Source organism: Grampus griseus, assembly GCF_964374135.1.
Source record: "Grampus griseus genome assembly, chromosome: 14".
In the NCBI taxonomy this organism is placed as follows: domain Eukaryota; kingdom Metazoa; phylum Chordata; class Mammalia; order Artiodactyla; family Delphinidae; genus Grampus; species Grampus griseus.
Window position 1 is genome coordinate 16,879,006 of NC_139008.1, and position 12,081 is coordinate 16,891,086.

The 12,081-nt window shown below is 49.7% G+C and overlaps 1 protein-coding gene across 5 annotated transcripts in view; it reads left to right on the forward strand.

The window, feature by feature from the left end:
* Window positions 1-12,081, forward strand: part of GSG1L (GSG1 like) — a gene marked incomplete at both ends in the record, with an annotated part of 218,812 nt that overhangs the window by 76,947 nt on the left and 129,784 nt on the right. For 4 of the 5 annotated variants that reach the window (XM_082671356.1, XM_082671357.1, XM_082671359.1 and 1 more), the window contains one exon: window positions 3,617-3,664. The exons of the other annotated variant lie outside the window; for it this stretch is intronic. In XM_082671356.1, the coding sequence (XP_082527482.1) occupies window positions 3,617-3,664 (48 nt within the window). The remainder of the gene's footprint in view (window positions 1-3,616; window positions 3,665-12,081) is intronic. 5 annotated transcript variants of the gene reach the window in all.

A 12,081-nucleotide genomic window follows, 5' to 3' on the forward strand; every position in this document is an offset into this window, starting at 1 on the left:
GTGGATTTTCCCTATCTGCATGGAGGTATGTTCTCAGAGAGTTACTTTTAGGACCTAGTAGCTCTGCACAGTGGGAATGGCTAGCTGCAAATGGGAATAGATAGCTGGAAAAACTTTAGGGCATGGAGTTTGGGGTCTATGTACTGGGTTGAGTCCATCACTTACTGGCTCTGTGGTCTTGGGCAAGTCATTGAAAGCTCAGAGCCTCAGTTTGCTTGTCTCTAAAATGGGGATTCTCAGAACTACATTGTAGGTTGTTGTGGAATTAAAGAGAAAGTAAACATACTTTTACAATAAAACTACTCAACAAACTAGAAATAGAAGAGAACTTCCGCAACCCGATAAAGAGTATCTATGAAAAAGAATACAGTTAACATCATACTTGTGGTACAAGAATGAATTCTTTCCCTTTCATATCAGGAACAAGACAAGGATGCCTGCTCTTGCCACTTCTAGTCAACATTATACTGGAGGTTTTGGCCAGAGCAATTAGTCAAGAAAAAGAAATAAATGACATCGAGATTAAAAGGAAAAAGTGAAACTATATCTATTTGTAGATTACATGATCTTGTATATAGTAAATCCTAAGAATCCGCTAAAAACTATCAGAACTAATAAATGAATTCAGCAGGATTTCAGGGTACAAGGTCAGAGCAAAAGCCCATAAAATGTTTTAATTTCTTTCAGAATCAGAATAAAAAAAATCTTTTAGGTGAAGAAAAATTTTAATATATAATGTTAATATATTAATCTTTAACCAATGCATTTGTAAAATTCAATTTTTTAAAATTTATTTATTTATTTTTTGCGGTACGCAGGCCTCTCACTGTTGTGGCCTCTCCCGTTGTGGAGCACAGACTCCGGACGCACAGGCTCAGTGGCCATGGCTCATGGACCCAGCCGCTCCACGGCATGTGGGATCTTCCCGGACTGGGGCACGAACCCGTGTCCCCTGCATCGACAGGCGGACTCTCAACCACTGCGCCACCAGGGAAGCCCCCTAAAATACAATTTTTAATTTAATTTGTCTTTATTGAGGAAGAGACTCCAAAGGCAAAAGAGCCTAGGATCCACAAAAGTCTTAATGGGGCCCTGGCTGCTGGTCTGAATTTAGCCATTAAAATTTTCCCTCTCTAGCTCTGAGAAAACAATATAACATAAAGAAAGTTTAAGATGATGCATTCAAAATCTATCCATTCTTAGCACACTACCTATTCTCATTTAAAAAAAATCCTCTTCTGGTTCTTGGCTGTCAGCAAACATCTCTTTATAATCTCAGTATCATTGACTTGCTGTGTGGTCCTGGCTGATCACTCAGTGGCCCTGAGCCTTTTCTATAAAGGAAGGAGAGGGTCCTACATCTCAATATAGAGCCTGGGGAGGAAGCAAGCACGATGGAATCACAGGAGTGGCGTCCATCCACCTGTGGCCTCATGATTCTTTGGAAGGGGTGACATATATAAGAGAGGAATCCACTCCTTAACTCAGCACTTAAGACCCTTCGTGATCTGGCCCCAGCCTTCCTTCTCAGCCTCATCTCTTACCACTCCCTGATATCTGCCTTTGCATTTGTATGGGGCTGGAAGGAGGTTCAGGAGCCCAAACGGGCTTCAAGGGACCTTCTTAGAGGAAAATTTAGGAAGCTTCGAGCAGACACAAGAATTGAGAATGCTGGAAGCTTCCAGATTCTTTTCATCCCCAACCTACATTGACTCCATTTGGACTCAAAGTCTATCTCCTTGTTGGGCTCATCAGTGAAATCTATTTCTTGCTGCTATGCTCAGCAGTAAAACCCTTGAACTAGGAGTTGCAAGCTCACCCTAAAGGTCAGCGAATCTAGTGTCTCAGGGACCAGTGAGGTCTAAGGTCTAGGGGTAAAGCAACAGGGTGTGGTGGGGACTGTGGCAAAGTATAGAGCACGTGTCCCATCTGAGAAAGGACCTTAAGGCTAGGTCACATCTTGCTCTCACTGTGTCCTTGATGGCCAGCATAGGGCCTGGCATCAAGGAGGCTGGGAGGAAAGACTGAAGAGTTGAAGTTTCTTATAGGCATAAGGTTTGGGTGGAAGGCATTCGTTTGTTCATTCATTCATTTACTCATTCATATACCCCTTCAATAAATATTTATTGAGCACTCTCTATGTACCAGGCAGTGTTCTAGGTGCTAGGGGTCCAGCGGGAAGAGAGATGGGGAGAGTCAGGGAAAAGGTGTTTGGAATATTAAATAGACTAGTTAGGAAAGGCCTTCCTGAGAAGGTAAGACTTGGGGAAAGTGATAAAGGAGAGGAAGGGCAAACCATTCAGCTGTCTGGGGGAGGAATGTTCCAGGGAGAAGTAATAGCATGTGCAAAGGTCCTGAGGCAGGAATGTGGCTGGCACATTTAAGGATCAGCAAGGAGGCCAGTGTGGCTGGAGTGGAGTGAGCAAGGGGCAAGCCAGTAGGAAGTGAGGTCAGGGAGGTGATGGGGGCACAGATCACACAGGGCCTTATAGGCCATGGTAAGGACTTAGGTTCTGACTCTGAGTGAATTGAGAACCGTGGGAAAGTTCTGAGAGGAGACGTAATCCATCTTAGGTTATAACAGGACCCTTCTGGTGACTGTGTGGATAAGGGCAGAAACAGGGAGACCCATGCAGAGGCTACTGCAGTAATCCAGGAGGAGATGATGGGGCTGGGACCAGAGGAGGTGGTGAAAAGTAGTTGGATTCTAAGTATATTGGGAAGGTGGACCTGCAGATCAGATGGGGAGGTGTGAGAGAAAGAGAGAAACAAAGGATGATATCAAGGTTCTGGCCTGAGCATCTGGGAGGATGGAGGTACCGTTTTCTGAGCTGGGGATGAATTGAAGATGTGGTACCTGCCTTCACGGGGCTTCCACTTCCAGCTTGTGAGAATCACACACAAAATGATAAGAGTTATAAGGTGACTAGCTGCCACCTAGGAGAGGCCATGGTGCCATGAGAGCTTCTACTAGGGATGAAGTGTGTTCCCAGTCGGGGGGTGGGGGAAGGGAACACGAAGAGTATAGGAGCTGAGAGTAGGGGAGGGGAGGAGGGGCGGGGAGGGGGTGTGGATGGAGAGGCCGGTGGAGGCCAGTCCTGGATCCATGTGAAAGAATTTGGGCTTTATTTTGGGATAAAGTGTTTTGAGCAGGAGTGTGCGTACTTGCGTGTGTGCATGTGATGTAATCAGAGCTGTGTGGTTTGAAAATACCGCTCCAGCTGCAGTGTGGAGAGTGGATTCGACAGAAGCCAGAGTGGAGGTCCAGGGAGCCCAGTGACGGCTTCAGCCCTCATCCTGCTGGGCCTGGAAGGGGTGGAGTCCGTGGAAAGGGCAGGAGGGCTTTAAGGAGGTGGGAGTGACAGGGCTGGATGGATTGGACCGGGAGGTGACGGAAGGAGGCATCATAGGGACTTGCGGCTTCGCCATCCACATTCCTCAGGACGTTGGCTTTCTGGGAATTAGGGTTTAGAGAAAGATGCTGCTCGGGTTAGAGATGTTTGGGCCCCGCTACCCCCAGATCCGTACAGGGCTCGTGGGAGGGGGAGAGGCGGAAGCCTGAAGCTCTCACTTCCTTTCATATTCTGAAAACCTGTCTTTCTTTTCTTTTTCAAAGGTGAGAAATGCCGCAGCTTCATTGACCTGGCCCCAGCATCAGAGAAAGGTAAGTGTGGCCCCAGCTCCGGTGTGCCAGCCTTGCCCTCTCCAGGGACACTTCCCGAAGCCCTGATCCTGTCCTTCAGCATCCCTGGGTGATGGTGCCCCAGGGGCCAGAATCCTGTTGCAAAGCGCTGAGTTCCTTGAGCGGTTAGTGCAGGGGGAGAGGCAGGTGGAGGGACATCATCTTGCCCTCCCCCGCCCCCCAAGTGAGATGGTGCTGAGAGCCATTACACTTCCCTTACTTCCAGTGCGTGCTGGGACTTTGGGGGAGGTAGGCTGGGCGTGCGAAAGTTGGGATGAGGCAAGACCAGTGTTGGCATTGCTTCCAAGTGTAGGATTTGACCTTGGGGGAGGGAAGCCAGACGTTCTGTCTCTGTCGTCTCACAGGTGTGGGGAGGTCCAGCCTGATCGGGCACTGCCATTCAGAAAGGACCCATTGGTGTGCAGGGCTTGACAGCGGAGATTCTGAGCCCAGTGATGCCCAGATATGATTAGGACGGGGCTGCAGCTCGTGTAGGGGGCAGAGCCGTCAGGATTATGTTTAGCTGCAAGTAATGGCGGCCCCAAGTAACTGGCTTCAGTGGAGAAATGTATTGATTCCTTTTAAAAGTTTCAAATCTAGGGTGGCTCTGCTTCATGCGGTCCTCAGGATCCCGGCCCCTGGGGGCCTCTCCATCATCCCTGTGGCCTTTGTCCTCATGGACTAACAGGATGGCTAGAGCTACAGCTGTCACATCTGCACTCCAGGCAACAGGGTAGAGGAAAGGCAAAGAAGAAAGGGCAAAGGTTGCATGTCAACAGTAAGGTTCCCAGAAGTTGCCCCATGACACGGGCTTATATCCCCTTGGCCAGAACTTGATCACAGCTGCAAGGGAGGCTGGGAAATGAGGTCTTTATCCTGGCAACCATGTGCTCAGCTGAAAGGCAGGGGTTTTATCATTAGGAAAGAACAGGAGAATGGATACTGGAGGATGCGCTCCCACAGGAGCGTAGGGCACGGCCGCCTCCCTACTTCCCTGCCCTGCCGCCAAGGAGAACCCTCGCCAAGAGAGAACAGGTGTGCAGGTCTCTTCAGACAGCCTGGAGGTTAGGAGAGGGCTCTGGTCCTGGGAGTCGGGGTGGGGAAACTGAGACAAGAGTTCAGTCCTAAACTGTCCCGACATGGGGGGCCTTGGTGGGCCGAGGCTCAGGGGAAATTCTTACATCCAGTCTGTGCGGTCACCCACGGCCCCTGCTGGTGGGGCTGAGTTTGCAGTTTCCCTGCAGTGTCAGGAGGTTCAAGGGCCTGAAGTGCCCCGTCTCTGACCCCTCCAGGGTGTTGGGAGAGGTGGGACAGGCAAGGGGGCTGCGTGTCTTTGAGGCTGGTGACGTTCCTGTCTCACAGACGCTGTCCCCTTGAAGAGTTCCAGCCAAGTGGCAGCTGGTGAGACTGAGGGGCATGTGACAGGGAGCCCATAGTGCTCTCGGGTCCAGGAAGAGGCTGGGCTCCCCCTCTGAGCAAGGTTTTTGCAGTGGGGACTACCTCCTCTGTTTCCTCTGCTTCCCAGTGGCGATGCCCTGTTTCGTGGCTACTTGTGGCCATCCCTGAAGTTTCGAGCTGAGCAATTCGGGCCACAGCTTCCAAACTGAGTTCTTCAGAAAATACTACAGCTGCTAATAAATAGCTGATATTTACTGAGCAGGTACAATGTGTCAGGCACTGGGCCAAGCACTTTAAATGTATCAACTGAGAAACCTCCCCACAACCTTGCTAAGAAGAGGCTGACATTCTCACCCCACTTGACAGATGAGAAAACTGAGCCTTAGAGACATTAAGCCACTCACGTCTCACATCTCATAAGGAGCAGAGCCCATGCTCCGTACCCCTCCGTTGTACTGCATCTGAGAAGCCAATACCTGTAGGCAGCCTCTCCGATGCTCATCCCATAATCCCCAAGGCCTTGGAGTTCCTGGGTCACCTCTGCTCCGAATCTGGCTTCCAGGAAGCTGGGCCTGTGTGTGCATATGTAAATATGTGTGCATGTCTGGTTGAGGGCGAGGATATGCACGCATGGGCAGGTGCTCCTCTGAGAGTGTGCACGTGGGTCTCGTGTGTGTGCCTGCGTGCACGCTCGTGGGTGAGTGTGGGCACGGAGGCATGTACACATGTGTGCACGTATGAGCGTATGGATGTGCATACATGCGTGTGTGTGTCCACATACAGTGTGGACTGTATGGTGGCTTATTCCTGCCTCGTGTATGAGGACCGAGGCCCCAGAGGGCTTGTATCTTTGTGTTTTACTGGCCTCGTAATTTGACTTTCAGGGCTTGGTGGCCACGCCGAAGACCTTCTGGCTGTACATAGAAAAACGTGTATAAGAAGCCTGAGTGGGCTGGCTTTGCAGACCAGTTTTCATGGGCTCACTGCCTCTCAAGCACTTAGGCTCGCCTTTGGGGCTGGCGGGGTTTGGTCAGGCAGCTCTGTGGCCTGTTCCTGAACCTCCCGGCCCAGTCCTCCCAGGGGCACCTGCAGGAGCCTAGTGTCCCCGGACCCCTCCATGTGCTCGCCGAGTCCTCTCCACGCTGTCTGTTTCACAGATGAGGACCCAGGCTGCAGAGAGAGGGGAACTGGTTCAGGGTCACACAGGGAGTCCGGGCCGATATTGGAGCCCAGACGTGTTCTCTCCCAAAGAACACCCTTCTCCCACGTTCTGGCTGCACCCACTCCCGCTGTGACCTCCTTCCTGCTCTACAAAATCCGATCATAATAACTAGTGTTAGGTGACACCAACACAGACTGGCTTTCATGCTGTGCTTACCACGTGCCAGGTGCTGTTCTGAGAACTTTATACCTGGTGGCTCATTTAATCCCATTTTACAGATGAGGAGACTGAGGCCTAGAGAGTTAATTGACTTGCCCAAAGTCACACAGTTAGGATGCTGGGATTTAAAACTGAGCTGCCTGGCTCTTAAATGCCTGGTTCTTCTGCTGAAAAGCTAGACCTTCCGAACCCCTCTCTCTCTCTCTCTCTCTCTCTCTCTCTCTCTCTCTCTCTGTGTGTGTGTGTGTGTGTGTGTGTGTTTGTGAGTGAGTAATTGAGGCCCTTCTGAAATGGGCCCCGTCTTTGCCATTTTCTCCAATACCCTCTGTCCTTTCCTCCCTACCCTCTCCCCTGGCAAAATACGTGTCTGTCATCAGTGTTTTTCCCATGGCATATTTTTGTTAGTTCTCCTGATCATTCTAGCTTTGTGCTTCACGTGGGAAATACCTTTTCATTTTAAACTAGCTTAAGCCACAACCATTTTTCATCTGGATTCCTGCCACAGTCTCTCAACTGGTTATGTCCTTCCATTTTTGACCCCTGCTTCACTGGTGGCCAGAATGACCCTGTTGAAGCATCGATCATCTCACGTGGCTCCCTGTTTAAAACCCTCCCTTGGCTCCATCTCATTCAGAGTAAAATTCAGTGTCCTCATCTTGGCCGGTAAGGTTTGGGGGATCTGGCCCTGTACATCCGGGATCTCATCTCCTGTCATCTCCCCTCCCTCACCATACTTCAGGTCTCCAAAATCTTTACTGTTCCTGAGTCAGCCAAGCTAGTGTGTGCCTTGCTGTTTCCTGCTCCTGGAACACTGTTCTCTCAGCTCTCTGCACAGCTGGTCCCTTCTCATCACTCAAACGTCACACCTTCAGGGCAGCCTTCCTTGAACATCCTTAGAGCAGCCCTTCCTCCTGCCAAGTCCTTCTCCACTCTCTTCAATGTTTCGTTGTCTTTACATCACATAAGAAATGTACTCAGTGCTTCTCTGATTAACTGTGGTCTCCCTCAAAAGAACGTCAGCTCCATGAGGGCAGGGATTTTTGTTTTGTCTGTGACTCACTGTATCCCCAGGGCCCAAAGCAGTGCCTGGCACTGTTGAATTAATGAAAAATGAACATTGATTTTTAACTGTATACACTCTTGTTATAAAAATTATAACAATTTTTAAACGTGTAAATGAGAAATGAACGTCTCTTATAAGCCCACCCTTAGATATTCACTGGTAATGGTTTGGTTTATTAGTTCCTGAAGAAAGTTAGAAGGATGAAAGATAGATAGATAGATAAATACACACACATACGTATATACACATATATACTTATACACCTGTATAAAATCATAGATTGCTTTTTATATCAATACCTAGAACTCACTTATCTTTTGGAACAGCTGTATAATAGCCCATCACATAGAAACAATTTATTTAACCAAGCCCTATCACTGGACATTCAGATTATATCCCCAGTACACTTTGAGACTCTTGTATCACAGCTGAATAATAGTAACCTGTACACATATCTTTCTCCCTCACGAGAATGGGGCCCTCCGAGCAGTGGTTTCTTATTTACCTCTGGGCCTCCAGGGCCCAGCCCAGCACTGGAGCCCTACTGGCAGAGCAGAGTAATAAATTCTCTGACAAAGATCTGCCCAGCAGGACATGAGAGGCAGAGGAGGAGGAATGAATTAAGGACGCTTGAGCAGTTTGTGAAGATGAAATGTGCAAATGCAGATAAACAGCAACGTCTGTGTATTGTGAACTTGTTACTGAAAATGCAGAGGAAAAGCTTCTTATGCTTCCTAATCTTCCTCTTCAAGGTTTCCCTTGTCTCTCCAAATCGCAACCTCTTATCCCCTGGGGCCAGATTCTCCTACCAAATAATTGTGACCAACTGGGTACTTTTCAAACCTAGTGTATTGGTCAGCAATAGTCACTATAATGCTGTGTAACAAGCCATCCCCAAACTCAGTGGCACTCGGCGTGTATTTTTTTGCTTGCATGTCTGTGGGTTGGCTTAGGTTTAGCTGATGTAGGCTGTCTTGGTTCCAGGCTGCAGACTGGGCTCAAGTCCGCTCCACATGTATTCTTTTTTGGGGGCCAAATAGAAGGGACAGAAATGCAAGGTGGCTAACTGCACAAGTACATAAAAAAAAAAAAAAAATTCCTTTTTTTTTTTTGGCTGCACTGTGCAGCATGCAGGGTCTTAGTACCCCGACCAGGGATTCACCCATGCCCCCTGCCATGGCAGCGTGGAGTCTTAACCACTGGACTGCCACGGGAGTCCCACGCACAAGCACATTTAAAACCTGTGCTTACATCCTATCTGCTAACACCCTGTTGGCTAAAGCAAGTCATGGGGTTGCATCCAACATCAATGGGGCAAGAAATACACGACCCAGGCACGACCCACGTGGAGGGTGGAGTGGGAATGAATATTTGCTGAGTGATAGTCTAATCTGCCACGCCTGGGCCTGACCACAGGCCTTAAGGATGATTGACAGCTGGCTGTGCTGGAACTGGCCCAGCTGGGTTTCTGGGTGTATGTGCTTAATTTGCTTCTCAGGGTCTCCTCTGGTCATTGTCATCCCAAAGTGACTTATTTATTTTTCCGAAAGTAACCAGAATATTTGAGGGAGGTAATTCATTCCTTCCCCAAACAATCCATTGAGCAACCTCTGCATGCCAGTCACCTGCACACACGCCTTCCAATTCAACACGTATTTCCTGAGCACCTACTTTAATCCAAGTTCTGGGCTAGGTATGGGGGGCAATGCAAGGACGAATGAGGTGAAGGTCCCTGCCCTACAGGAGTGGGAGAGAGCTACGGAAATGGTTATCAGGCACCGTGGGAGGGCTCCAGCCAAGGAACAAGGAGGCCACCCTCCAGTGCAAAAGACTAGGGACATGATGGCAGCCACCTCCGATCCTGCTGTGGGGCAGGGGTGGGGGCGTCCATGAGGATTTTTGGGTTTTCTGCCCTTTGTTATGTTAACTGGACCCCCCAGTAAAGATCTGTCCCAAGTCATTTGTCAAGGTACGGTATGGGGAAAATTCCCAGTTCCTAAATCCCAGGTTGGAGCTTCCCCTCACAGGTGGATGGGTTCTCACTGTGAATGAATGAAGGAAGAAGGAAGGAAGGAAGGAAGGAGGGAAGGAATTGAGCTCGTCCTGATTCATATTTGCCACCTAGGTTGTACTGGTAAATTGCTGTGATTCCTCAATGCCCATCAACACACACCGTGGAGTACCGTGCAGTCTCCAGCTTCTCTCAGCGGTACGGATGTTGGGCAAACGGAGCCAGATTCAGAAGAACACACAGTATGTGATTCCATTTGTATAAAACTGGAAATCAGGCAAAACGGATCTGTGCCGTCAGAAGTCAGGACAGGGGTTACCCTTGAAGAGCGAGTGTGACTGAAAGGGAGCCAGTGGAGGGCTCTGGCGATGTTAGGTTTCTTAAGCCGGTGCTAGTTACACGATGAGTTCAGTTTATGAAAGTTCATCAAGCTGTACGTTTGTGATCAATGCCCTTTTCTGTATATGTGATACTTCCATAAAAAGTAAAACAAAAATTTCCCGCGCTGAATTCTAAATTATCTTTCTAAACTGGAAATCCAACTCCATCAGCCTCCTGCTTAAAGGCCTTTCCTGGCTCCTAAACGTACACCATGTAACACGGCACTCGTGGCCCTTCGTGATCTAGTGTGTGTCCGCCTTTTCCACTCCACCGCCTGTAATCCCTCATGTGGACCTTGTGCTCCAGCCCCGCCTCCTTACTTGCACACATTTCCCCCCAAACTCTCCATCGTATGTCATGCCTCTGTGCCTCTGCATGTTCTCTTCCCTCTGCCTGACCTACCTTTACCACCTCTTGTTTGCCATGAAAACTTCTGTTTATCCTTCAAAGCCCAGTTAAGACATGACCTCTTCTGAAAAGGCACCTCGGACCCCAGAAGTACCCACTGGTGCTATTAGCACCCATCACACTGCCTTGAGATGGTCTCCTCCACCAGACTGGACACTCCCTGAGGACAGGCACTGGATCTTGTCTTTCCAGTGGCTCCCGTGCCCCAGATGGGGTTGGCACACAACAAGAATTTAATAAAGTTTTGTTGAATGAAGGAAAGAAGGAAGGAAGGAACAGGGGCCACGTTATAGATACTGGGTGTCCCATTTGGGTTTGGAAATCTGGATCCCGACTCTGGAAGCCGTGGTCTCCTCTGTCCCGCCTGGGCTGAGCTGTGTTTTAAGCCATCCCGGCTCCCTGCCCCTCTTTCCCAGGGAGCTGGGATTTTGGGCGATTTTTGTGAAACGATCTCCTAAGCTTGTAGGTTTCATTTGTTTAATATTTCAGGGATATGCAACGATGTGGTGGCTCTGTGGCCGCAATCCCTAGTCTTGCGTGAGTTATTTCTCAACTGAGTTCCTATGAGAGTCTCCTGTTGCTTCCCTCAACCTCTCTGTTCTCCGTCTGAAATCGATTTACAATTCTGCGGCTCACTTAATTTATTTAGTGCATTTTATTGATTTATGTCATAGAACTGAAAGGTGCGTAGATCAGAACATGCCGAACAGGGAAGGGAGAGGGGAACCAGCTTCCACAGTTGCCCGGACTCTGACATCGAACTGCAAGCAGGTCAGCCTGCTGGCGGCAGCCTGAACACACCGAGTCACTGGTGCGTCCTCGTGCCTGTGCATTAATCCTGGGTGATCTTTTCTCCCTGGCTGCTTGGGGGACTCACTGTCACCTTCACCTGCCAACCCAAAGGTCCTGCCTCTGTGAAGTCCTCTCTGGCCCCCAGGCTGAGTTAGTTATGCCCGCTCTGGGCTCCCAAGTCACCGAGTACATGCCTGTGGTCCAGGGCCTGACAAAAAGGGAACTGTGATTCTTTCATCCCAACAAGACAGACAGTTCAGGACACAAAGAGGCAAGAGACTGGCCCGAGTGGTCCACACGTCCATTTTTCCCTCTCACCTGCCATTCCCAGACAACATTGAGCTAGTTTTTGCAGCCCTCTGACCGTGGGTGGGGCATCGTTTGTCTGAATGGCCCTGGTCCTTCTGTGGAGGCAGCAGAGCTCTGGCATCCTCCTGCAGAAGGAGATCATTTCCTGGCCATTCTCAATAAACTCACAACACAGGCCACCTCACCTGGAGCCATTCCATTCTTGGAAGCAGGGCAGGCTGCAGCCTTGTTTTCGGGGAAGGGCTGCAGGGACCTTTGTCCACCTTCCCTCCACCTTCCCAGGGCAGGCTAGTGGGCAGCATCCCTCGGTGCCAGGCTGTGTGCCAGGAGCTGGGTCAGTGAGGAGAACGCCTCACAGCTTCCGACCTTGAGGAGCCTTCTAGTCGGGGAGACACACAAGGAGGTAGAGAGTCACATCTGTGAATCAGGGACCCATGGGGGTGCCCAGAGGCCTGTGGAAGGAAAGATGGCAGTATAGGAAGGCTGTGTGGAGGGTTCCATGTGGGGAGGGTCCTGAAGGATGAGTGGCATTCCTTCTACTGCATAAGGGGCACGGCGGTGGAGGGGTGTCATTCCTGGTAGAATGAATGACATGTGCAAAGACGTGAGACCCAGTATCCTTGTGCCAGGCACGTGACAGATGTGCAGTAGACACT